At 39.5% G+C, this 24,140-nt stretch overlaps 2 protein-coding genes across 2 annotated transcripts in view; one reads left to right on the forward strand and one right to left on the reverse strand.

The window, feature by feature from the left end:
• pappa2 (pappalysin 2) overlaps nt 1-6,566 on the forward strand; it is a 66,480-nt gene extending 59,914 nt beyond the window's left edge. Inside the window, exons 22-23 of the mRNA XM_038963260.1 lie at nt 4,485-4,583; nt 6,459-6,566. Coding sequence (XP_038819188.1) covers nt 4,485-4,583; nt 6,459-6,566 — 207 coding nt within the window. The remainder of the gene's footprint in view (nt 1-4,484; nt 4,584-6,458) is intronic.
• A 4,418-nt stretch (nt 6,567-10,984) lies between these two features.
• astn1 (astrotactin 1) overlaps nt 10,985-24,140 on the reverse strand; it is a 235,296-nt gene continuing 222,140 nt past the window's right edge. The window contains exons 20-23 of the mRNA XM_038963261.1: nt 22,285-22,420; nt 17,890-17,990; nt 17,475-17,658; nt 10,985-11,222 (exon numbers count right to left, since the gene is read on the reverse strand). Of these exons, the coding sequence (XP_038819189.1) occupies nt 10,985-11,222; nt 17,475-17,658; nt 17,890-17,990; nt 22,285-22,420 (659 nt within the window). The remainder of the gene's footprint in view (nt 11,223-17,474; nt 17,659-17,889; nt 17,991-22,284; nt 22,421-24,140) is intronic.

A 24,140-nucleotide genomic window follows, 5' to 3' on the forward strand; every position in this document is an offset into this window, starting at 1 on the left:
CTGAAATACCCGAAAATTGCATACTACGGCACATACAGTGCCTTCGGAAAGTATTCAGACCCCTTGACTTTTTCCACGTTCTGTTAGGTTACAGCCTTATTCTAAAATTGATTCAATAGTTTTTTTGGATCATAAATCTACACACAATACCCCATAATAACAAAGCAAAAACGTTTTTTTATAAATATAAAAAATGTTTTTTACTCAGTAGTTTGTTGAAGCACCTTTGGCAACAATTACAGCCCTGAGTCTTTTTGGGTATGACGCTACAAGCTTGGCACACCTGTATTTGGGGAGTTTCTCCTATTCTTCTCTGCAGATCCTCTCAAGCTCTGTCAGGTTGGATGGGGAGCAGTTTTTTTATGGGGAGGATTTTATTATTTAACTAGGCAAGTTAGTTAAGAACAAATTCTTATTTTCAATGACGGCCTAGGAACAGTGAAACAGAAAATAAGAACTGCCTTGTTCAGGGGCAGAACGACAGATTTCAACCTTGTCAGCTCGGGGATTCAATCTTGCAACCTTCCGGTTACTAGGCCAATGCTCTAACCACCAGGCTATCTGCCGCCCCGATTTTAGAATAAGGCTGTAACGTCGCAAAATGTGGAAAAAGTCAAGAGATCTGAACTTTCCGAAGGCATTGTACAGTATGTGCAGATATGTGCACCGTCATTGCTCTCTCTCGCTCTGCTGTGGGTGCATGATGTACCACTTGCTAACTGTCATTCATATGGCGAGGGGATGAAGCTCACTGGTAGAACTCAAATTGCTATAGGGCTGGCCCTTGTGGGGGAAAATGTAGGGAAAATGGCACAGCACAGCTTCAAGAAAAACAGTCACTTTCAAACAAGGGATTTTGTGGCTAATTGAGGTAAGATAGTAACTCTGCTCATAGATTACAGATGTATGAACTACACATTCACACATCCAGCCCAAAGCAGGAGGTTTAAAAAATATTTAGTAGTCACCAAAGTTCAAGAATATGTCTTTAAATAGTCAAATTTTACAATACCTTGAGTAGTAACTGTACCTGCAAGTTTAACATTTGCCAGACACACATTAATGTTTCAGGTTTGTTTTTAACCGCTAAACATGACTTTACATTTGAAAAGGAATTTAGAGGAGAACATAATTAGTGAGCGAGCTCTGAGGAAGTCCCAATCAGGAAGCGGTAATGTGGGCCCTTGAGCAAGGCAGTTAACCCCCAACAGCAACTGCTCCCCGGGCGTCATGGACGTCGATTAAGGCAGACCCCGCACCTCTCTGATTCAGAAGGGTTGGGTTAAATGTTGAAGACACATTTCTGTTGAATGCATTTAGTTGTGCAACTGACTAGTTATCCCCTTTCCTTTCCCAAAACATTAAAAGTTGTTGCTATGGAGTTTATTTAGTTTGTTGTATCTTTCACTTAGCATTAAACTAAGTCAGTCGGCTCTCTCTCCGAGCGTAACCCCTTCCTTCACTCCAACAGGATGTTTAGGTTTAATCTATAACCATGTGTGACTTTTAAGTTGTAAGATTGTTTTCATGGCATGAAGAGATAATGTTTATGAGGAATCTACACCCTTGGTGTCGCTAATGATAAACTTAGTCCACATTTATTTTGGTATTGTCGAATTACTGAGTCATCCTGGAAACAGTTGCATTGTGTTAATTTATGTTTCTTCAAAATGCTTTTGTCTTAATGGAAACAGTTGTGTTGTGTTTATGTTTCTTGAGAAATATATTTGTATGAATAACAATAACAAAGGAGTTCATTTAAAGTAAATTTTGGATTCTTTAAATACCAATTTAGATGACGCAAGTTAAAAAATGCAATGGACTAGAATCCCTAAGAACCCCTCTTAGACAGAAGCCAGGAAAATAAGTAAACAGCCAGGTTGTCTATCTGATTTTGGATATATTTATTCGCTGTTGTAACTCAAACAGCTCAGCAAGCTATCAAAGGGATGAGTTGTCCCTCAGATAGCACACTGTATGGCATCTAGTCTACTGTAGGAATTACAGTGTACTAGAACAATGGATTTTTCAAAGAGAAAACACCAAGGTTCTGGGGAAAAGCCGGCCTCCCCTCCAAAGTCTGCTGGTGCAGACACGGCATCATAAACACCTTTTAACTTGGTACATTACACTGACACCGTAATAGAGCAGACATCAGAGTTCCAAGTATGTTCTAAGAGGCGATACTATTCAATTTACTGACAGTTTACACAGGGCAGTTAGAAGTCGGGAGGTCTCTCTCTACCTTATTTCCCAGATTCCTGGAGCACTCCGTGGAAGTCTGATCCATCAGTCTTATCTATGACCCCTTATCACCTTTTAAATTACATTAATGGCACCTTTATCAAATAAAAAACATGATGACTCACAAGTGGAAAAGTCATGCCTCTTTCCAAATTGAGGACATTTGGGTGATAAGAAAGGTGTGGGGAAATTGTTGATAGAAATGGGCATTTGGACGAGTCAAGAGTGTCAACTTTGAATTTGTTTTATGGAAAGCATGGGTGTTCATACTGTTGATGTTACAGTATTTTTATTGTCTTGCTTTATACTGAAAGGGGTCAAGTACTGATGTTAGATCATGTTTAGAAGTTGTTACATTATGTAACATACAATTAAAGTCGGAAGTTTACATACACTTAGGTTGGAGTCATTAAAACTCGTTTTTCAACCACTCCACACATTTCTTGTTAACAAATGATAGTTTTGGCAAGTCGGTTAGGACATCTACTTTGTGCATGACACAGTTAATCTTTCCAACAATTGTTTACAGACAGATTATTTCACTTATAACCCCCTGTATCACAATTCCAGTGGGTCAGAAGTTTACATAAACTAAGTTGACTGTGCCTTTAAACAGCTTGGAAAATTCCAGAAAATTATGTCATGGCTTTAGAAGCTTCTGATAGGCTAATTGACATAATTTGAGTCAATTGGAGGTGTACCTGTGGATGTATTTCGAGGCCTACCTTCAAACTCAGTGCCTCTTTGCTTGACGTCATGGAAAAATGAAAAGAAATCAGCCAAGACCTCAGAAAAAAAATGTAGACCTCCACAAGTCTGGTTCATCCTTGGGGGCAATTTCCGAACGCCTGAAGGTACAATGTTCATCTATACAAACAATAGTATGCAAGTATAAACACCATGGGACTACGCAGCCGTCATACCGCTCAGGAAAGAGACGCGTTCTGTCTCCTAGAGATGAATGTACTTTGATGCGAAAAGTGCAAATCAATCCCAGAACAACAGCAAAGGCCCTTGTGAAGATGCTGGAGGAAACAGATACAAAAGTATCTATATCCACAGTAAAATGAGTCCTATATCGACATGAGGAATGGGACAAAATTCACCCAACTTATTGTGGGAAGCTTGTGGAAGGCTACCCAAAACGTTTGACCCAAGTTAAACAATTTAAAGGCAATTCTACCAAACACTAATTGAGTGTATGTAAACTTCTGACCCACTGGGAATGCGATGAAAGAAATAAAAGCTGAAATAAATCATTCTTTCTACTATTATTCTGACATTTCACATTCTTAAAATAAAGTGGTGATCCTAACTGACCTAAGACAGGGAAATTTTACTAGGATTACATGTCAGGAATTGTGAAAAACTGAGTTTAAATGTATTTGGCTAAGGTGTATGTAATCTTCCGACTTCAACTGTACGTGTTGCAAAACAACAGCTTTATGTTAGGCACCATAGTAGAAATGTATGAAGACCACAGTATTGTATTACAAATGCACCTGAAACCAATATGGTCCATGAGCCAGTTTAAAAGCCTATTTGTCTTACAAAGGGAGTATCAACAAATTTTGCCAAATAGTCTGTTTTAATTACCGGCCAAATTATTTTGTAAAAAACAAAACAATTAAATAGATTTATTTACGGCTTGGCAGCTTCAAAAGGCAAGGAAAATTGTTTTGGAGTGGGGGCTAGCTTTGAGCAGGGGAGAAAGTCTGCAGAAATCTCCCCAGCAGCTGCCATTCTACTGTGATGTGGATTCAGGTACAACCTGGAGTGTTTGAAATGACTCCATCGGCCCGGGGAAAGCCAACAGTATCTTTGGCAGTCACCTCTTATTTTCTTATTTTTGGCACAGCAACTTTAAGGTTAAGTTAAAAAACGTTAAAGGCTTTCATTATGACGCATTTAAGATTTTTATGTAACATAAATTTGACAATTGCGTGCCATTGCCGAGTTAGACAGAACTCCCCAAAGTTCTGCAAAAATGGTTAAACGCAGTACCCTATTCCTGTCTCACGTGCAAAATACTGAATCACAGCTCTGAGAGGTCAGGGATCAGCTCTTTACTAGGTGTTAATTAATTACATGAAAAGGCAATGGTATCCACTATTGGCGCTTCCCAATGTGGGTTTGGTTGAATTCTGTTGATGTTGATGCCTGTAAGTAGGAAGTTGCCTTGTTTTTGATGATGTCATCTTTTGGATGCTACCTTTTAATAAGAGTTTCCTTTTTTCCAGCCCTTTGGGGGAGATGGTTGGTGTGACACCATCAACAACCGGGCCTACTGCGAGTATGATGGAGGGGACTGCTGTCCATCCACACTCTCAACCAGAAAGGTAAATTAACCAATTTTTTCTATACTTAATTTTACATTGACATTTTAGGCATTTAGCAGATGCTCTTATCCAAAGTGACTTACACTTAGTGCATTTATCTTAAGATAACTAGGTGGGACAACCACATATCACAGGCCTAGAAAGTATAATTTCCTCAATATCGTAGCTGTCAGTAGAATCAGAGCTAGAAGGGGAGGGAGGTCAAGTGCAAGTGCTGGTTAAGTTTTTTTTTGGTGAGGAGGATTATTTAAGATACTGTTTGAAGAGGTAGGGTTTCAGATGTTTTCGGAAGATGGGCAGGGACTCTCACTTCCATGTGAGAGTCAGTCTACTGCGGTGGGAATGTTTTTCTCCCACATACCTGCTATTTTGCTTACTGTATAATCATGGTGCCTATTCATTCCTGGGAGTGCGGCAGCCAGCTAACTGGAGGTCATTAGTCTCTATCATGTCTGTAGCTATGACTCATGGCGGTAGCACAGCTATTCCCGGTTCCCCCTTGAATGAGTAAGCACAGCAACGGAGTGCGTGTCATAAATACATCAGCAGCTAAATAGTATTTTATGAGGGGAAGGCTTAGTGTCCGTGGTCTTCTGCAACTCTAAAACACCAGTTAAACTATAAGGCTCTGAGAAAGTGAAATAAAACGTAAGCGACAGCATCCTGCCACTGTGGGTCCAGCGGAACTGTGGAGCAGTGGTGTTTATGCAGCCCATGGAAATGCTTCTGGTCTTAAAGGCACTTCTCTAATTGGCCACTTTGATTTGTAGGGTCTGGTTTTGGGTCCAAAGGTCCAAGCTAGCAGCAGAAGACTTGGATAGTAGACTAGGAAGATGATTCAGTCCACTCGCTTCCAGTTGAAGGAGAGACGTGTAATGAGCCTCGATGTGCTCTACATGTTTGTACAGTGCAATCCATTCATTCAATTAATGAGTTATCTAAAACACATTTTATTCAATTTTCAAAGCAGTTTTGTGAAGTCATGATAAACATTGGTTAGCAACTACTCAGAAGTACATACAAAACAGTCCAAGATTTGGCTTTTGTTTGACGCATGCAGGAAAAACATCCAGCCCCTGTTGTCCAAAGGTTGTTAGAACAAAGCAAAAGCAGCAGAGTATAGTTTTGTCCCAAATGACACCCTCTTCCCTACATAGTGCACTATATCATTTGGCTCACCACTGCCTCCATCAATGAACCAACATAGGGCTTAGGAAACACTTTGTTGCCAAACAAACACACGTTTAATGGGAGAGAGCAGTCTCTGATCTGTGTTTCTCTTCTTAACCTTCTGGAACAGTTGCTAAGTCTTCAATAAAACTATTACCTCCATTAAACATCAATGAAATCAATGCTAGGCTAGCCTCAGCATTTAGCTAGCCTCTCATGTTTACATTTCTTGCAACAGACTGCTAGGCAGGGCATCTGGGTTTATTTTGCAACCTGTGGTGATGGCTTGCTTCCTAGACAAGACCTGGCAACCCCTGTTGTTGATTCTTAACATGTGTTCATCCGTTCACCTCTGTGGTGTATTCCCTCCCCCGATATTCAAGGTTTCTCACCGTTGAGTCCATGGTGAACCATTTGACATCACTCCCTTCATTTATCTCTCTGGAGACATTTGTTTCTCTTTAAAATTGTGAAGAAATAAAACATGTGTAGAGCTCACACATATAATACTATGCAAACTATTGGATAGGTAGGATAAACAACTGGCTTCTTATGGGCATAGTTTGAAGTTTATTGCATTGTTAAATGTATGCAATTACATTGTGTATGTATTAGTTAAGTTGGGGAAATGACCTCTGGTTGTGATTTTATTGCCTCTTGAGATTTGTTTGTTTCTAATCTCCTGGTTACTTGACTGATTGACAGGTCATTCCGTTTGGTGCCAACTGTGATCAGGATGAATGCACTTGCCGTGATCCAAACGCCGAGGAGAACAAGAGTAAAGCCAAATACTTGGAAGCAGGACTGTTATGAACGATGGATCGTTATGTGTGAACAGGGCCAAGGCTGGCTCACAATGAAACAACACCAGATGAACTTCACCCCTGGACATGATATATTTCCATTTTGTTTTCCTATTAGGGAGCAATGAAGGTAATCTCTTCTTAGACAAAAAATAAAAACTGTTTTAATATTGTAGCTTTTAGGATTACAACACAATAACTAATCTGTAAAGACGACTAACTTGTATAGAATAATATATTTGGGCAATCTCTAATTTAGTAGATGTGGTTATGGAAGACTACAGTATTATAACATCATATCACATAATACATATTTATGCATATCATAGGTACCTAACTTAACACCTTCTGCTAAGAGAGTTGTTGTTAGATGTAGCAGTTCTCAATATTCCATGCAGATATTGTGTAATCCTGTTCTGTGTGATATTATACTGTACTTTACACTTGATGTTGAATAAACCGTAATAAACACTGATTCTATCTCACTGTTTCTGGATCTCCACACCCCTCTGAAAATAAGGGGGACACATACTATATGCATCTCAAATTAAATATTATTTGTCACATGCTCCGTAAACAACAGGTGTAGACTAACAGTGAAATGCTTACTCACGGGTCCTTTTCCAACAAGATAAATGTAAAGATAAAAAATTAATTGTAACACGAGGAATAAATACACAGTGAATAACGAATAAGAGTAACGAGTAAAAAATGACATGGCTATATAATTGAGGTAGCTATGTAGAGTTGAAGTCGGAAGTTTACATACACTTAGGTTGGAGTCATTAAAACTCATTTTTCAACCACTCCACAAATTTCTTGTTAACAAACTATAGTTTTGGCAAGTCGAATAGGACATCTACTTTGTGCATGACACAAGTCGTTTTTCCAACAATTGTTTACAGACAGATTATTTCACTTATAATTCGCTGTATCACAATTCCAGTGGGTCAGAAGTTTATATACACTAAGTTGACTGTGCCTTTAAACAGCTTGGAAAATTCCAGAAAATGATGTCATGGCTTGAGAAGCTTCTGATAGGCTAATTGGCATCATTTGAGTCAATTGGAGGTGTACCTGTGGATGTATTTCAAGGCCTACCTTCAAACTCAGTGACTCTTTGCTTGACATCATGGGAAAATTAAAAGAAATCAACCAAGACCTCAGAAAAAAATTGTAGACCTCCACAAGTCTGGTTCATCCTTGGGAGCAATTTCCAAACGCCTGAAGGTACCACATTCATCTGTACAAACAATAGTACGCAAGTAAACACCATGGGCCCACGCAGCCGTCATACCGCTCAGGAAAGAGACGCGTCCTATCTCCTAGAGATGAATGTACTTTGGTGTGAAAAGTGCAAATCAATCCCAGAACAACAGCAAAGGACCCTGTGAAGATGCTGGAGGAAACAGGTACAAAAGTATATATATCCACAGTAAAACGAGTCCTATATCGACATAACCTGAAAGGCTGCTCAGCAAGGAAGATGCCACTGCTCCAAAACCCCAATAAAAAGGCCAGACTATGGTTTGCAACTGCACATGGGGACAAAAATCATACTTTTTGGATTGACGTCCTCTGGTCTAATGAAACAAAAATAGAACTGTTTGGCCATAATAACCATTGTTATGTTTGAAGGATAACGGGGGAGGCTTGCAAGCCGAAGAACACCATTCCAACCGTGAAGCACGGGGTGGAGAAATCATGTTGTGGGGGTGCTTTGCTGCAGGAGGGACTGGTGCACTTCACAAAATAAATGGCATCATGAGGAGGAAAATTATGTGGATATATTGAAGCAACATCTCAAGACATCAGTCAGGAAGTTAAAGCTTGGTTGCAAATGGATCTTCCAAATGGACAAAGACCCCAAGCATACTTCCAAAGTTGTGGCAAAATGGCATAAGGACCACAAAGTCAAGGTATTGGAGTGGCCATCACAAAGCCCTGACCTCAATCCTATAGAACATTTGTGGGCAGAACTGAAAAAGTGTGTGCGAGCATGGAGGCCTACAAACCTGACTCAGTTACACCAGCTCTGTCAGGAGGAATGGGCCAAAATTCACCGAACTTATTGTGGGAAGCTTGTGGAAGGCTACCCGAAACGTTTGACCCAAGTTAAACAATTTAAAGGCAATGATACCAAATACTAATTGAGTGTATGTAAACTTCTGACCCACTGGGAATGTGATGAAAGAAATAAAAGCTGAAATAAATCATTCTCTCTACTATTATCTGACATTTTAGATTCTTAAAATAAAGTGGTGATCCTAACTGACCTAAGACAGGGAATTTTTACTAGGATTAAATGTCAGGAATTGTGAAAAACTGAGTTTAAATGTATTTGGCTAAGGTGTATGTAGTCTTCCGACTTCAACTGTCTAGGTAGGGGTAAAGTAACCAGGCAACAGGATGGATAATAGACAGCAGGAGCGTGTGTGCTGAGTGTGAAAGTGTGTGTGGCGTCAGTATGCAGGTGTGTGCGTAAGGATGTGTAGTGTGTGTGTTGGGACGTCAGTGTAAGTTGCGCTGCCCAGCTGGCGGGTGTCTTCACTGACATTTTCAACCTCTCCCTGACTCAGTCTATAATACCTACATGTTTCAAGCAGACCACCATAGTCCCTGTGCCCAAGAACGCCAAGGTAACCTGTCTAAATGACTATTGCCCCGTAAATGACTATTACCCCCCACATCTGTAGAGTCCATGCCCTGGCGAATTGAGGCTGTTCTGAGGTCAAAAAGGGGTGCAAGGTGCTGTTTTGTGTTTTGTGCACTCAGTGTATAAGTGAGAAGCTGAGCCGAGACTTAACATGTCTTTTGGCGTTGTTATTTGGTTTAAACCATCGCGTTTGAGGCTCAACAATCCCTAAGAAACACTCCAATCAGTGTGACATGAGTTAACTTGAGTTAACTGACTGAAAATGAACTAGACCTAGACATGGTGACTGATCAGGAAACTTTTTTTTTTAGAACATCCAACATTCCAAAATGTCATAATATATTGTTTATTATTCTTTGAAATAGCAAAGATCAAAGGGAAAAAGGGAACATTAGATTAGCCACATAGACATAATAGTATAACATGCAGATGTTAGTTTTCATCTGCTTTAGTTTCCATCAGCTTTATGATGTGTATGGTAACAATTCTGATGCACTTCTGATGGATAATAACATTTGTTAAGCATTATAATCTGTCCATTTTTGTAATCCACTTCATTGTATTGATAAAACAAACCTCTCCATTATTTTGGGAAACAGTCTCAGAATAAAAATATTGCAAACATACACAAAACATGTATACATAATGAATGCTCACACCTCTCATGTGCAAATTGAAACAAAAAAAAGCATACCTACCAATGTCAACCAATGGTTTTCTCATAATAAAAGACATATCCTTACAGCTGAGGCCCACTGTTATTAATGTTATAATAGAAATAATTTGTAATACAAAATGTACAGAAGCTAACCACTGTGCTGTTATTTGATGCATTGGTGAACTTATGAAAATATCTACAAGCATTTGTTTTCAAGTCCATGTTATGGGGATAACTATTGCATTATCAAAGTGTGTGAGGAGCGTAATTGTTTTTTAAAGAAAACACTCTGCATTTGGTTTATATTAATTGCAAGTGTGTGCTGCTTTGAAATGCTATTGTTTTAAATGTATGAAAACGTATTATAGTAAAACAAAGGTATCAAAGGTATTAGTGTTTTTACAGGATCACATCATGTATATTCTTAAGACACATACAAATTTAAATTTCTAAACATACTACGGATAAACAATATAAAACATTGATTTGCTGTTATCTTTCATTTTGTAATAGAAATGCTGATTCAAAGATAGCCATTTGTTGATTTCAGAATGATTAGGAATTCATTGATGTAGCAAAACTGTCATTTGGGTTTGGTAACTTTTAACATTTAGAGCCACACTGTCTGTACATGACCTCCCAACCTTCTGAAATGACCACTAATGTATATACTGACTGTCTAAATACAAAAGACCTGTACAATAGCTTAAATATGAATGTATACTTGAATACTACATTCAACATGTTACAGTAAATAACTAAATCTTCATAATCCTAATATATACATTTTTGGGGTTCAGGATTGTTGGTGCAACTTCCAAACTTCAAAACGTCCAAAAAGTCATGAAAAATGCTGTCTAAATGCAATTAAGCATTGAGAAAGGTACATGTACACTTTGTTACTGTACATGTGCATTATTGTTATATCTTGCTCTAATAATATTTTAAATAAACCCTCCTCACCTCTCAAACCCACCCTACTTTGAAATAAGGTTCCTATAACAATAAATAAGGGTTAGAACACACAATAATTAAAAAGCAGACATGATGATAATCCCAAAAGCACAATTACACACTTACAGATCCTCAAGACCCATTATTTGCTGTGTGACGTTCAACGTTCTTTGGGCTCCCCATAATCATTGTACATGACTGGCAGGTTCTGTTCGTCGCAGGCCTTTCGCACATCCTGGCCCAGGTCCACCCAGTTGAGACCAAAGGCCTTGGTGTCTGTGTAGCGGCAGGACAGGTACTTGAGGGACATCCTGCGCAGGCCGATCTTGGGCTCCTGGAGAAGATTCCTGCACCAGCCACTCAGGTCGTCCAGCTGGGAGAGAATCAGACCAGCTTTCCTACAAAGGAACACAACACTCCTCAGCAAACACAAACTACCTTGAAATCAGGTTCCTATAATATTACCTGCCACAGTGCTACACAGTATAGGCATAAAATGCACAGGTGTCTTAACATGGATAACTATTGGTAATTATGACATATTGTTAACACATTAGTAATATACACAATTTACCTCAAATCAAATTATTTCCAAGGACAAACTGTACATAGACAGGGCCCTAACACAAAAGAAAATGTCTTAAAGCTAGAATCCATAGCGGTGAAACCTATATCTATGGAGGGGTGAAGCTGCCACATCAGTTTGCGATATTACAACAACAAAGACGTTACTTCAAACAACGAACACTGTTTTTTTCTCCCTCTGATATCATTGCACATCATCACACGAACGATAGAACAGCAGTGTATCTGCAAAGGTTTTTTTTACCACGATGCTGGATGCTTATATACTCAAAACAAAAACAATAACAAATGCGCATGGGGCGGCCAGTGGCGCTGTTTCGCCTATTGTGGATCTCGGTTTCTTGTAGAATTATCTCAAAAGAACAAGAAGAAAAAGTAAGATTGATGGAAATACCTAATACACAAATTATGGAATTCTGTCTGGATTGAGGTAAAATCTAAGTATTTGGTGTTCTCACCTTAAATGATGCAAATCAAAAGTTGGATAGAGCGGGTCACTCATAAATCACACGTTGCGTCTTCACCATCATTTTGACAATACGACACTCTAAACCCACATCTTCCTTGCAGGAAGAGACTGGGCATGAGGTGGAATAAATAATTGATTAACTTCTAAGGTCAATATTTTACTGTTATTCATCCATTTCATAACCTGTACAAGGTCTACCCATGTTCAGATAACAGTGACGACACTGCATATTTTTTTCACTAATTGGTCTGTTGACCAATCAGATCAGCTCTGAAAAATATCTGATTTGAAATAATGTGATGTGATTGGTCAAAAGACCAATTAGTGGAAAAAATATAAGAATTGGGCTGCCTGTATAAACACAGCCACTGAAAGTGATGAAGCTGTCTCCACGATAAGTGGCTGACAGAAACAGTAACTGTACAGGATGGAAAGAGTGTCTCACTCCTCAGACATGGCTTCACCTCACTCACTGGCCAAACCAGGACCACCAAACTGCAATGTAAATAGTGAGACGTTTTTGGGTAGACTCATACTCTGTTATTAATGAAAAGCACATTATTCTCTCTTAATACTGTCATCTCTCCCAAATCCTACATTCAAAGCATTCCTAAGAATATCCACAGAATCCAATGTTTTCGGACATACTGTCCCTCTTAACTTGCTATTCATTGTGACTCATCTGATTGACTCATTGTTTTGTTGTTAGTCCAGGCGCAGGGTGGAATGAGGACAGCTTGTTAGTGTGCTTTTAGTGTCACAGGGTGAGACTTTCCAAAAAAGGACAATATCACTGTTTCATTGACATACTGTAATGGACTGTCATATTTCCATGTATTTGCATTCAACAGGGGAAAGCTAAGCGGTGACTGTAATATTATACATCCTCATATTGAGATTTTGTATTTCAAAGTAGGGGCAGGTTAATCAGTTCTCCCTTGAATATTGGATACTACTGTGTCTGTAGCGGAGGAGGGTGGTGGGAGGAGCTATAGGAGGACAGGTTCATTGTAATGCCTGGAATAGAATCAATGGAATGGTACCAAACACATCAAACACATGGAAACAACATTGATTCCATTCCAGCCATTTTGCCCATCCTCCTATAGCTCTTCCCACCAGCCCCCTCTGGTCTGAAGCCTATGTTATGTTTACATAGAGATACTAAGCAACACCCATTTGCATATGCTAGTCAAATAGGGCAGAACAACAGCTTAAATTCCCACAATTTATCATCTGCAGAGAACTCTTGAGAAAATAATATAACAGTACTTTGAAAGATGTAAAAATTCACAGACATATTGAGTCTTTAGTAAATAATCAGTGTGTCTGTACTAGGGATGCTGTCATTTATATCATCCTTCTAAATGTATTGTAATGACCTCGATAGATCATGAATGAGAGAATGTCCACAACAGTTCCCTAGTTCTCGAAATTAACGGTTGATTAACCCAGAACTCACACAGGCAACTGTCTGGCCGTAGCCTACGCCAAATAAATCTGATACAACAATAACAGGTATTCAACTCACTGTCGGGACATGAAGAGAGGGATAACAATGCAAGCATGGCAATATAATAGACATGTAGTGCCCAGCCCCCTGCTGTTCTACCAACCACAAGGATGTCTGGCACTGACACATTCCCTTGATTGGCAGAGAGTAGGGGGACTGGCATGCTGGACCCTGTGAAACCACACAACTGTCCAAGCGCGTCGCTACAATATATATTTTTCTAATACCTTGCCACATTTCAGTGGTTTAAGGAATTTAGATATTTATTTACTTAAAACAAAAACCTTCAGGTTTGTTATGCTTTAATTTGTCAAGAAATAACTATTTGGGCTTCAAATAGCAATGGTTGTCACCATAAATCCCAGCATGTATAGAAGTGGAAAATGGCTTCACATTTCCGAGGTACAGTACACTCACTATATCTCACTCTGTCAGGGCCCCTCTTTCAAATCTTCTTGACTCAGACAGCCACAGAGACCAGGGACTGGACCAAAAGAGCATCCATGATGCTAGGAAACCACCACTATGATGACTCTGTCTCTGTGTTACACAGATATACTATATGATGCAATACGATAAATGTATTGTCCATTTAAATAAACATTTTGAATGCATGCATTTTCATGTGTTGCGTGAACGTAAACTGTTGGACTTTTATGGTACAGTACCAGTACATACATTGCTGTCTATACCCAACAAACAGTTATGGGGTATATGTGTTGGTAAGACAGTCCACAACATGAGCTAATGGAAGAGTAATTGTGGTAATGTCTGAGGAAAATCTCTATAACTCCTAAACAGCCTTGATGAAATAAGGCCCTTTTTAACAAAAAAATGAAAAATCACAACAACATGAGCTCCACTTATCATGTCATCAAGCGAAATCCAACCATAACAATACTTAGCATCGCAGGCAATTTCCTGATTAGGATGTGTCATAAAAATAACTGTCAGTTCTCGGGCTGAAAAGGCAAGGAGACAGAGCAGAGACAGTGCAATACTCATGATAGGATTTTCTCCTACCAAGCCAACATCTAACATTTCTAAGTCAACATCCAGCCTCATGCCTTTAGTGATGGGTAGTAACGTAGCGATGACAAGATTGGGACATGGAGAGAAGTGTTGGGCTCAGGAGACAGACTTTGTCAGTTTATGTTTGGCTTGAACATCACACAATTTTGCAGGAAAAAGAAACAAGAACGTTCTCTGACAGGGGCCAACCTAACTCGTCAGTGAGATATGATATGTACAAAAGTTGAGAGTGGAATATTTCCAATGCTTTATAAAGATAGATCCATTACTTCACCAGTTTATTTTAACATATTGTTTACTCTGCTGAAACAAGTTTACATTTAGTCAGGGGCTGAGTGGGTGACTATTATCTGTATTTTGACTAGCTAATGAAAATTTTAATGGTCCACATTGTTTGTGACAGGGTAACCCCAGTGAATTGGAGGATTTCATAACAAGGAAAGTCATTTCTGGAGACAAGCCCTGTTACAGGCAATGTTGTCTGCTTTGTATTGGTGTGTGTGGAAACCAAAATCTCATTGTTTTGATTCAAATGGTACATTGATCCTTTCAGAACTGCTAGAGAGGCAGGGGGTATGGAACAAGTAAACAAGTGATGGGGGGTCTCCAATTATAGGAACCTCCTGGTCTTCTCCAGGGGCCCAACGCACCCAACACATAAGGTCCATTGCAAACTGTGTCTAATCATGTTATTCTTATTCTAATTCTAAAGAATACATTACAAATACATCTCTTCAGTAACGCCTATAGCACAATGACATTTCCTGAGACAGCAGGCTTACACAATCACAACACACCATAACAACATGGAAAATCCTTCCCAACACGCTAACAAGCTAACAATAGTCTTAAAGTATGGAGCAACTTAAAAGGTAGATATCTATCTACACGCTCTCCTCCTCTTACCTTTTCTCTTCGCTTGTGGACTTCAGGCCAAACCTTCATATCATGACCGCTAACCGCTACACAAAGCCTACATCGTTGTCATGTCATAGTCAACATAGCTACTAGAACTAACGCATTAGTAAACCCTCTACAATCATGCAGTACAGTGTACAGTCAGCAGCAAGCAGTTTAGCAGTTACACCGGCGGGCCCCAGTGGCAACAAATTAATAAAACCACAAACTTACCTTGACTTGGAAGAGTTCCAGTGTTGGATAGCCATAGCCAGCTAGCTAACATAGCATCCCTCTCTGTTTGAACAGGTTTTTGATTAGGCCAAACTAGCTAGCTGTATTTCACGCTAGCTAAGTAAGTGAAAGTGAAAAAATATATACTATGAAATATAGCTCTCTCTCTTGCTTCTCCTTAATTTTGGATAAAATTAATTTGTTCAAAACTGTTCAACTATTGTCTTTCTCTCTTTTTGAGTCAACTACTCGCCACATTTTATTCACTGAAGTGCTAGCTAGCTGTAGCTTATGCTTTCAGTACTAGAATCCTTCTCTGATCCTTTTATTTGGTGGACAACATGTCCGTTTATGCTGCAATAACTCTGATAGGTTGGAGGAATTCCTCCGGAAGTTGTCATAATTACTGTGTAAGTCTATGGAAGGGAGTGAGAACCATGAGGTTCCTAGGTTTTGTATTGAAGTCAATGTACCCAGGGGAGTACGGAAGCTAGCTGTCCTCCAGCTACACCATGGTGGTACCCTACAGAGTTCTGTTGAGGCTACTGTAGAACTTAATTGCAAAACAGTGTGTTTTAATCAATTATTTGGTGACGTGAATATATTTAGTTCAGTTTTATCTAAAAAGGCTAACTTTTTTAATGTTTCACTATTTACATTTTTCTGAAATTCACTGAGGAGGATGGGGAAGACCATGAAGAGCCTCCACTGGTTGAAATCTTCCTAGAAGTGACACATGGTTGACGGAGAGACATGTCAAAATGATTGAATGAAAGTTTGGCACTTTAGCGAGCCTTTATTCATATAAAAAAATGATATGTATTGAATTCTCCATGTGTTCTATATTAAAGAGCACTGCATTTAATATAACAGGCTTTTAAAATTCAATATTGGTGCACGCAAAAGGCACTCTTCTCGTGGAATGACCCAGCCAGTGCAGCCATCCTCCTTAACACTATAATGGTGTTTAGTGAGATAATGTCCAATTGATTACTAGGTTAATCTAAACCCATGTTTATAGTCCCCCGACCCTCACCTCAAATGCACTTACTTTGGTGCTTACTTGACATGAATCATCCCTCTGAAAATTGGGGGCTGTTAATGTAAGTGTATTTTAATGGAACACTTCAGAAGCAAACCAATTACTTCAACGCTTCCAATATGGGCTCGATTAAAAACAACCTTTAATTTAAAACTAAGGCCCTGATTCAGAGTTTGCAGTCGAAGACGTCTTAATCAGTTTCACCTGCTTCACCGTGCATCTACCAGCAACCGTACCTACACATTTTATTTCGGACACATGGCTCTGTTTATAAAGCATTTAGCTACAATTTCACATTATAATACTTATCTGCACTGAGTAACCAGTAAGGGGATAGCGGAGGCCTTCCTGCCTACTGTAAATTGACAGACGAATGTCAGAGGTACAATTGTCTCCAATAATTTTGAATTAATTTCCACTTTACCCAATTCATGCAAACGATGTCTACAATCAAATCCTGTATTTGGAATCTATTATAGACCAGTATGTGTTAAAAACACATCCAAAATGACCTAAAAAAATCTCAACAACCACCCATGTAGGGACGGATTGTGATGCTACTACACAGTCTGGCGGGCGGTAGTTGTGCTGTCCTAACCAATATGCCATGATATTCTTGGACAGAGAGACAGAGAGAGAGAGAGAGAGAGAGAGAGAGACAGAGAGAGAGACAGAGAGAGAGACAGAGAGAGAGACAGAGAGACAGAGAGAGAGACAGAGAGACAGAGAGACAGAGACAGAGAGAGAGAGAGAGAGAGAGAGAGAGAGAGAGAGAGAGAGAGAGAGAGAGAGAGAGAGAGAGAGAGAGAGAGAGAGAGAGAGAGAGAGATCTGGGCCCCAGTTCATCCTCCCATCTCCAGGTGGGCCCCAGTTCATACCTGGGCCCCAGTTCATCCTCGCATCTCCAGGTGAACTCTCCGAAGCTCTCGTAACGCTGGTTGTAGTGGTAGAGCACACGGTGCAGGGTGGGAGAGCCCAGTTCCATCAGCGTATTGTAGGCCGTCTGCTGCTCCTTGCCACTTGTGTAACCATTGAACAGGTTGTAGATCTTGTCTGAAATCTCTGCAACAACACAGATCTGATCTCAGTACTGTATGTGGAGCCAATAAATAAAATTAAATGTTATTGGTCACATACACATATTTAGCAGATGTTTATATGAAATTAGATGTAGTGAAATTCTTGACATGTGTGTCTCAATAAGTTTTCAGATTGGTAACTACTGTTAGACAATTTGTCTAAAAACCAAGATACAGATACAGAAACTGTCCATCCATGCATGAGAAATCCCACCTTGTGCTTTGACATCATCCACAGCAGGACAGGGGGTCTTGATGGTGACCTCAGTAGGACTGGAGCGACGGCCTGTGTTGTCCACTGCCCAGAGCCTAAACCTGAAAACCAACATATATGACTAGTGTTAGTTCATTGCAATGGGAGTGCATGCTACAGCAATAATGTGTGCAACTGCTAACTAGTGCTTCAGGCTTTGAAAATAAAAATAAAAATGACCCTGAATTAAGTGGTTGAAATTAGATGCATTCAATGTTATTGTGACAAAATCATAACATTTTCTGATTGACTGTTGTAATGTGATAAAAATGCTAATAAAATCTGACAATAGACTAAATTTACAAAACAAGTGCGTGGATGTTAACATTTACTTGAAGCCTATCGCCATCTAGTGGAAGGAAACATTAACAACTACCACCTGCAGTGGTATCTGTGAAATAGTGTATTGTGTCTACCCCAAATAAATGTACTGTATGTATCCATGGTTATGAATACAATACAATACAGCCTGACAAATAAGGCACTGAGGTCACTGTCCAGTGTCAAGACAATAAGAGAAATAAAATAATGTGTAAAATTAGGTTTCCTTTTTGGAACCTACAGAGCCGGTATTTTTACATTCTCAAAGCTGAACTGAAAGATTTTGCGAATACACTTGAACAAATATTCTAAAGAAGTAATCAAGCAGCACAGGTATAGAGAGATTTAATGATAAAAGGAAATATTTTGAAAATAACTGAATTTGCCTGTTGTAACAACTGTGCTGAACAGCCTGCCAACAAGGAGACTGACCAGAAGCAAAATTATGTAAAGATAAAGCGCATATGTTTTTGGTTGGGATATTCCTATTCCTTTACATCAGAACCATTTGAAGAGACAATGTGCTCAAGCTGAGAGTTTCTCCCACTCCCTCCTTTGTGTAATCTTTTCAGTGTGTCTACCCCATTTACAGAGCGTGTGTGAGGTAAGTGGCTGCATGTGTGGAGTTAGGGAGCTGAGTGTGAGTGCCAGAGGAGGGAGGGGGGAGGTGGAGGGGTGCCCGAGGAACTTATATCTCTCAGAGCATGGCCCAATTCATTACACCGACTGACCCTAAACACACAGTCAAGCGTTCCATGCGGTCATTACACACTGGCCACCAGGCAGCACAACATTGACCTCACATGGGACTTCCTCAGTGGTGAGTTTACATCACCACAATATCATCTTGCATTACTACAACCACCAGAGCAATGCAGACTGTAATGTCCAGTAGCACAGAAACAGCATAACCATAAGCTGCTTTCATTACACCTGGCAATGACCTCACTTAACTCCTCACGTTTCCCGGAAAGTGAATAGATTTTTCCTAATATCGAATTCAACGATATCATTTTTTTCCTATTTTTGGGGGAAAATACACAATACCTCCGAAATAGTTTGTTATCGGGTTTATTATTTAGCCATTTATAAACATTAGAAGTCATTATAATATAAATCCAGGGTAAATGTTGAATTTTGTGATTCAAAAAAAGAAAAATATGTATATTGAAATAACTTCTCAAATAGTGCACATTTTGTCAAGAACAAGGCCTTTCTCTGTCATGTTTGTCTGCACACCTAATCTGTTGATCTTGTGATTCTTGTTTCTGCTATTAGCATTAAGTGCTCCGTTTACGCACTTTCAAGCTGTTCCAAAGCATGAGCTACTTCCCCAGCTGTCTGAACCATATTTAAAACACCCCAATTTGAACCTTAAAGAAGTACATACACATGACTGGGGAGTGATTCCAGGCTCCTTGCACAAACTGGATGTTGTTCCCTTCATGAGACTGTGTTTCCATGGGATAACATCGACACGTATGTACACATCCACGGAACATCCAGGGCAGGGCTTCCCTCAGTGCAATACACAATAGTGTTGTAATATAGTGTAAAAGTTATAGGAGATATGCTTTCCCAGGATCTGCATTTAACCTAAGAAGAATAGCTAGCTAGTTCTTCATATTGTGCAATTCCTCAAATTAATAATTGTCCCTTGTTGTCTTTTTCTTGGAAATCTTACATTCAAGTCACTGCTTGCTAAATCAAGTTCGAAGGAGGCAAGCAATGTGTTTACAAGTTGGTGAAGTATATTTTACGTATTTATCTGAGTGGTGATAATGACGATATAGTATTTTCCATTTGAAGATTTTATTTCTTAAATGCTATTTCCACCAATTTTTCACATTTGTGTTAGCTTATGGGTACCTTCATGTGTGTGTCAAATATTTATTTTCTCAGATTTTTTATTCATATATTTAGGTGGGTATTAAAATGTTTTTTTGTTGGCAACATATCTATATATCCATTGTTTAGCTGGAATGAAATGTTCACATACTGTATTGACTGTGATATGTGGTGGTCTTACCTAGCTATCTTAAGATGAATGCACTAACTGTAAATCGCTCTGGATAAGAACATCTGCTAAATGACTAAACTTTCAAATGTAAAGGTTTTACATACAGATCTCAAATTACTGTATTGATTCATTAAAAAATATATATGTTTATATTGATGTCACAAATGTATAATTTGTACAGTTTGTTGTTTTTATGTAGTTATTTGTTACATTTGACTGTGTAAAACCTAGCAGTACTACTTATTTCTCTGAGAGTGAGGTGGCCATATAGCGTTTTGCAAAAAAACATGATTATTTCTCTCTTGAATTAAACCATCAAGTGATAGATTTCCAATAAATACATGAATGTCATTGAAAAACCCCTGACATGATTAGATAGTGAAAAAAACACACCAATCTCTTTCATAAGTTATCTAAAGGGGCAATCTGTAGTTGCTACATCCAGTTTTGGACTTATAAATTAATGATATACAGTGCCTTCGGAAAGTATTCAGACCCATGGACTTTTTTCACATTTTGTTAGGTTACAGCCTTATTCTAAAATTTATTAAATCGTTTTTTTCACTGTAGGGGTGGTGCCAGGGTTCGTCCAGACGTGACGCTTGGCATTCAGTCCAAAGAGTTGAATCTTGGTTTCATCAGACCAGAGAATCTTGTTTCTCATGGTCTGAGAGTCCTTTAGGTGCCTTTTGGCGAGCTCCAAGTGGGCAGTCATGTGCCTTTAACTGAGGAGTTGCTTCCATCTGGCCACTCTGCCATAAAGGTCTGATTGTTGGAGTGCTGCAGAGATGGTTGTCCTTCTGGAAGGTTCTCCCATCTACACAGAGGAACTCTAGAGTTCTGTCAGAGTGACCATCGAGTTCTTGGTCACCTCCCTGACCAAGGCCCTTCTCCCCCGATTGCTCAGTTTGGCCAGGCGGCCAACTCTAGGAAGAGTCTTGGTGTTACCAAACTTCTTCCATTTAAGAATGATGGAGGCCATTGTGTTCTTGTGGACCTTCAATGTTGATGAAATGTTTTGGTACCCTTCCCCAGATCTGGGCCTCGACACAATCCTGTCTCGGAGCTCAACGGACAATTCTTTCGACCTCATGGCTTGGTTTTCTCTCTGACATGCACTGTCAACTGTGAGACCTTATATAGACAGTTGTGTGCTTTTCCAAATCATGTCCAATCAATTAAAATTATCACAGGTGGACTCCAATCAAATTGTAGAAACATCTCAAGGATGATCAACGGAAACAGGATGCACCTGAGCTCAATTTCGAGTCTCATAGCAAAGGGTCTGAATACTTATATAAATGTGATATTTCTGTTTAAAAACTTATATAAATGTGAAAAAAATTCATAAAAACCTGTTTCGCTTTGTCATTATGGAGTATTGTGTGTCGATTGATGAGGGAAAAAAATATTTTATACATTTTAGAATAAGGCTGTTACGTAACAAAATGCGTAAAGAGTCAAGGGGTCTGAATACAACTTATAAATTCTTCATAAGCTTAGTTCAACTGTCACACCTCATGAATAAAAATATTTCAATTTAAGATTATTTACCAGAGTGCCGTCCTATTTCTGTTCTTTTGATTATATACGGAGGATCCAGCACCCAATTTAAGTTTATATACTGTAAGGTGGAGTCATGCACCTTGTTTATCTTTTCATATACCCCATGAGATCCCACAATATAAGCTTGTTTTTCTCCAATGTTTGTAAATATTGCAAATGTAAAGAAATACTGAATGGCCTCAAAACATGGTTAAAACAATACATGTAATATCATGGATGGCCAGTCCTTTCATTCATATCTCTGTCTATTAATCTGAGAGTGGCTACATTTCTACAGGCCCATCCCTCAGCTTTTGATCAAAACAGAGGCGGGGTGCCTACTTTGTTGTTGTTTCAACTGTAAAACAATAAAAGCTAATTTACCGACATTTCTGAAAATTGATATATAGCGTTTTGAAAAGAAGAGAGATAAGAGATAAGCATCCATTGATAATGCTACAGCAACTTACATGTAACTGGTGTCTGGCTCCAGGCAGCGAATGATCATGCTCACGGAGGAGGTCAAGAGGTCAGGGATATCCCCAAGCATCACACACGGAGACTTGGCCCCAGACAGGATGTCATCCACAAAGCTCAACATCGTCTCTGTACGGGAGGAAATCCAATTCATCAAATAATCAGTGATATCATGTGTTGACTAGAGAGGATATTTGAACCTGCAAACATCACAAATAGTAATTCATAGCAACAGTTCTTGAAGGAGACTAGACAACGTTTTCGTATAGTACTTTGTAATTCTTCAAATCCATAGGCTAATATCTAAGGCTTTTACATTTTCAGTTTGGGGCACATTAGGAACATGTATGCGTACTGTCAGCCGCCAACACAACGTCTTCACAGAAACACTACTCTGTGAGCTCAAATAATATACAGTGCATTCGGAGGGTATTCAGACAACTTCACTTTTTCAAAATGTTGTTACGTTACAGCTGTATTCTAAAATGGATTAAATATTTTTTAATCTATACACAATACCCCATGATGACAAAGTGCAAACAGGTTTTAAAAATAAAAAACTGGGGCCTCCCGAGTGGTGCAGTGGTATAAGACACTGCACCGCAGTGCTAGCTGTGCCACTAGAGATTCTGGGTTAGAGTCCAGGCTCTGTCGCAAATGGCCGCGACCGGGAGAACCATGGGGCGGTGCACAATTGGCCCATTGTCGTCCAGGTTATGGCGAGGGTTTGGCCGGCAGGTATGTCCTTGTCCCATCGTGCACTAGCGACTCCTTTGAGGGGCCGGGCGCAGTGCACGCTGACACGGTCGCACAGGTGTACGGTGTTCCCTCTGACACATTGGTCCAGCTGGCTTCCGGGTTAAGTGGGCATTGTGTCAAAGAAGCAGTGCGGTTGGGCTGTGTTTCGGAGGACGCATGGCTCTCGACCTTTGCCTCTCCCGAGTCCGTACGGGAGTTGCAGCGAATAGACAAGACTGTAACTAGAATGTAACCAATTGGATACCATGAAAAATTGTGGAGAAAAAAGTGTGAAAAAAATCATAATAATAATTTTAAAACAAGTATTAGGACCCTTTGCGATGAGACACAAAATTGAACTCAGGTGCATCCTGTTTCCATTGTTCATCCTTGAGATGTTTCTACAACTTGATTGGAGTCCACCTGTGGTAAATTCAATTGATTTGACATGATTTGGAAAGGCTCACACCTGTCTATATAAGGTCCCACAGTTGACAGTGCATGTCAGAGCAAAAACCAAGCCATGACGTCGAAGGAATTGTCCGTAGAGCAGGATTATGTCGAGGCACAGATCTGGGGAAGGGTACCAAAACAGTTCATCAGCATTGAAGGTCCACAAGAACACATTGGCCTCCATAATTCTTAAATGGAAGAAGTTTGAAACCACCAAGACTCTTCGTAGAGCTGGCCGCCTGGCCAAACGGAGCAATCGCGGGAGAAGGGCCTTGGTCAGGGAGGTGACCAAGAACTCGATGGTCACTCTGAAAGAGCTCCAGAGTCCCCCTTTGGAGTTGGGAGAACCATCCAGGAGGACAACCATCTTCGCAGCACTCCACCAATCAGGCCTTTATGGTAGAGTGGCCAGATGGAAGCCACTCCTCAGTAAAAGCAGTGGTGGAAAAAGTCATACTTGAGTAAAAGTATAGATACCTTAATAGAAAGTTACTCAAGTAAAAGTGAAAGTCAGCCAGTAAAATACTACTTGAGTAAAAGTCTAAAAGTATTTGGTTTTAAATATACTTATGTATCAAAAGTAATTGTAATTTCTAAAATATACTTATGTATCAAAAGTAAATGTATAAATAATTTAAAATGTCTTATATTACGCAAA

Source organism: Salvelinus namaycush, chromosome 25 (assembly GCF_016432855.1).
Source record: "Salvelinus namaycush isolate Seneca chromosome 25, SaNama_1.0, whole genome shotgun sequence".
Taxonomy (NCBI): domain Eukaryota; kingdom Metazoa; phylum Chordata; class Actinopteri; order Salmoniformes; family Salmonidae; genus Salvelinus; species Salvelinus namaycush.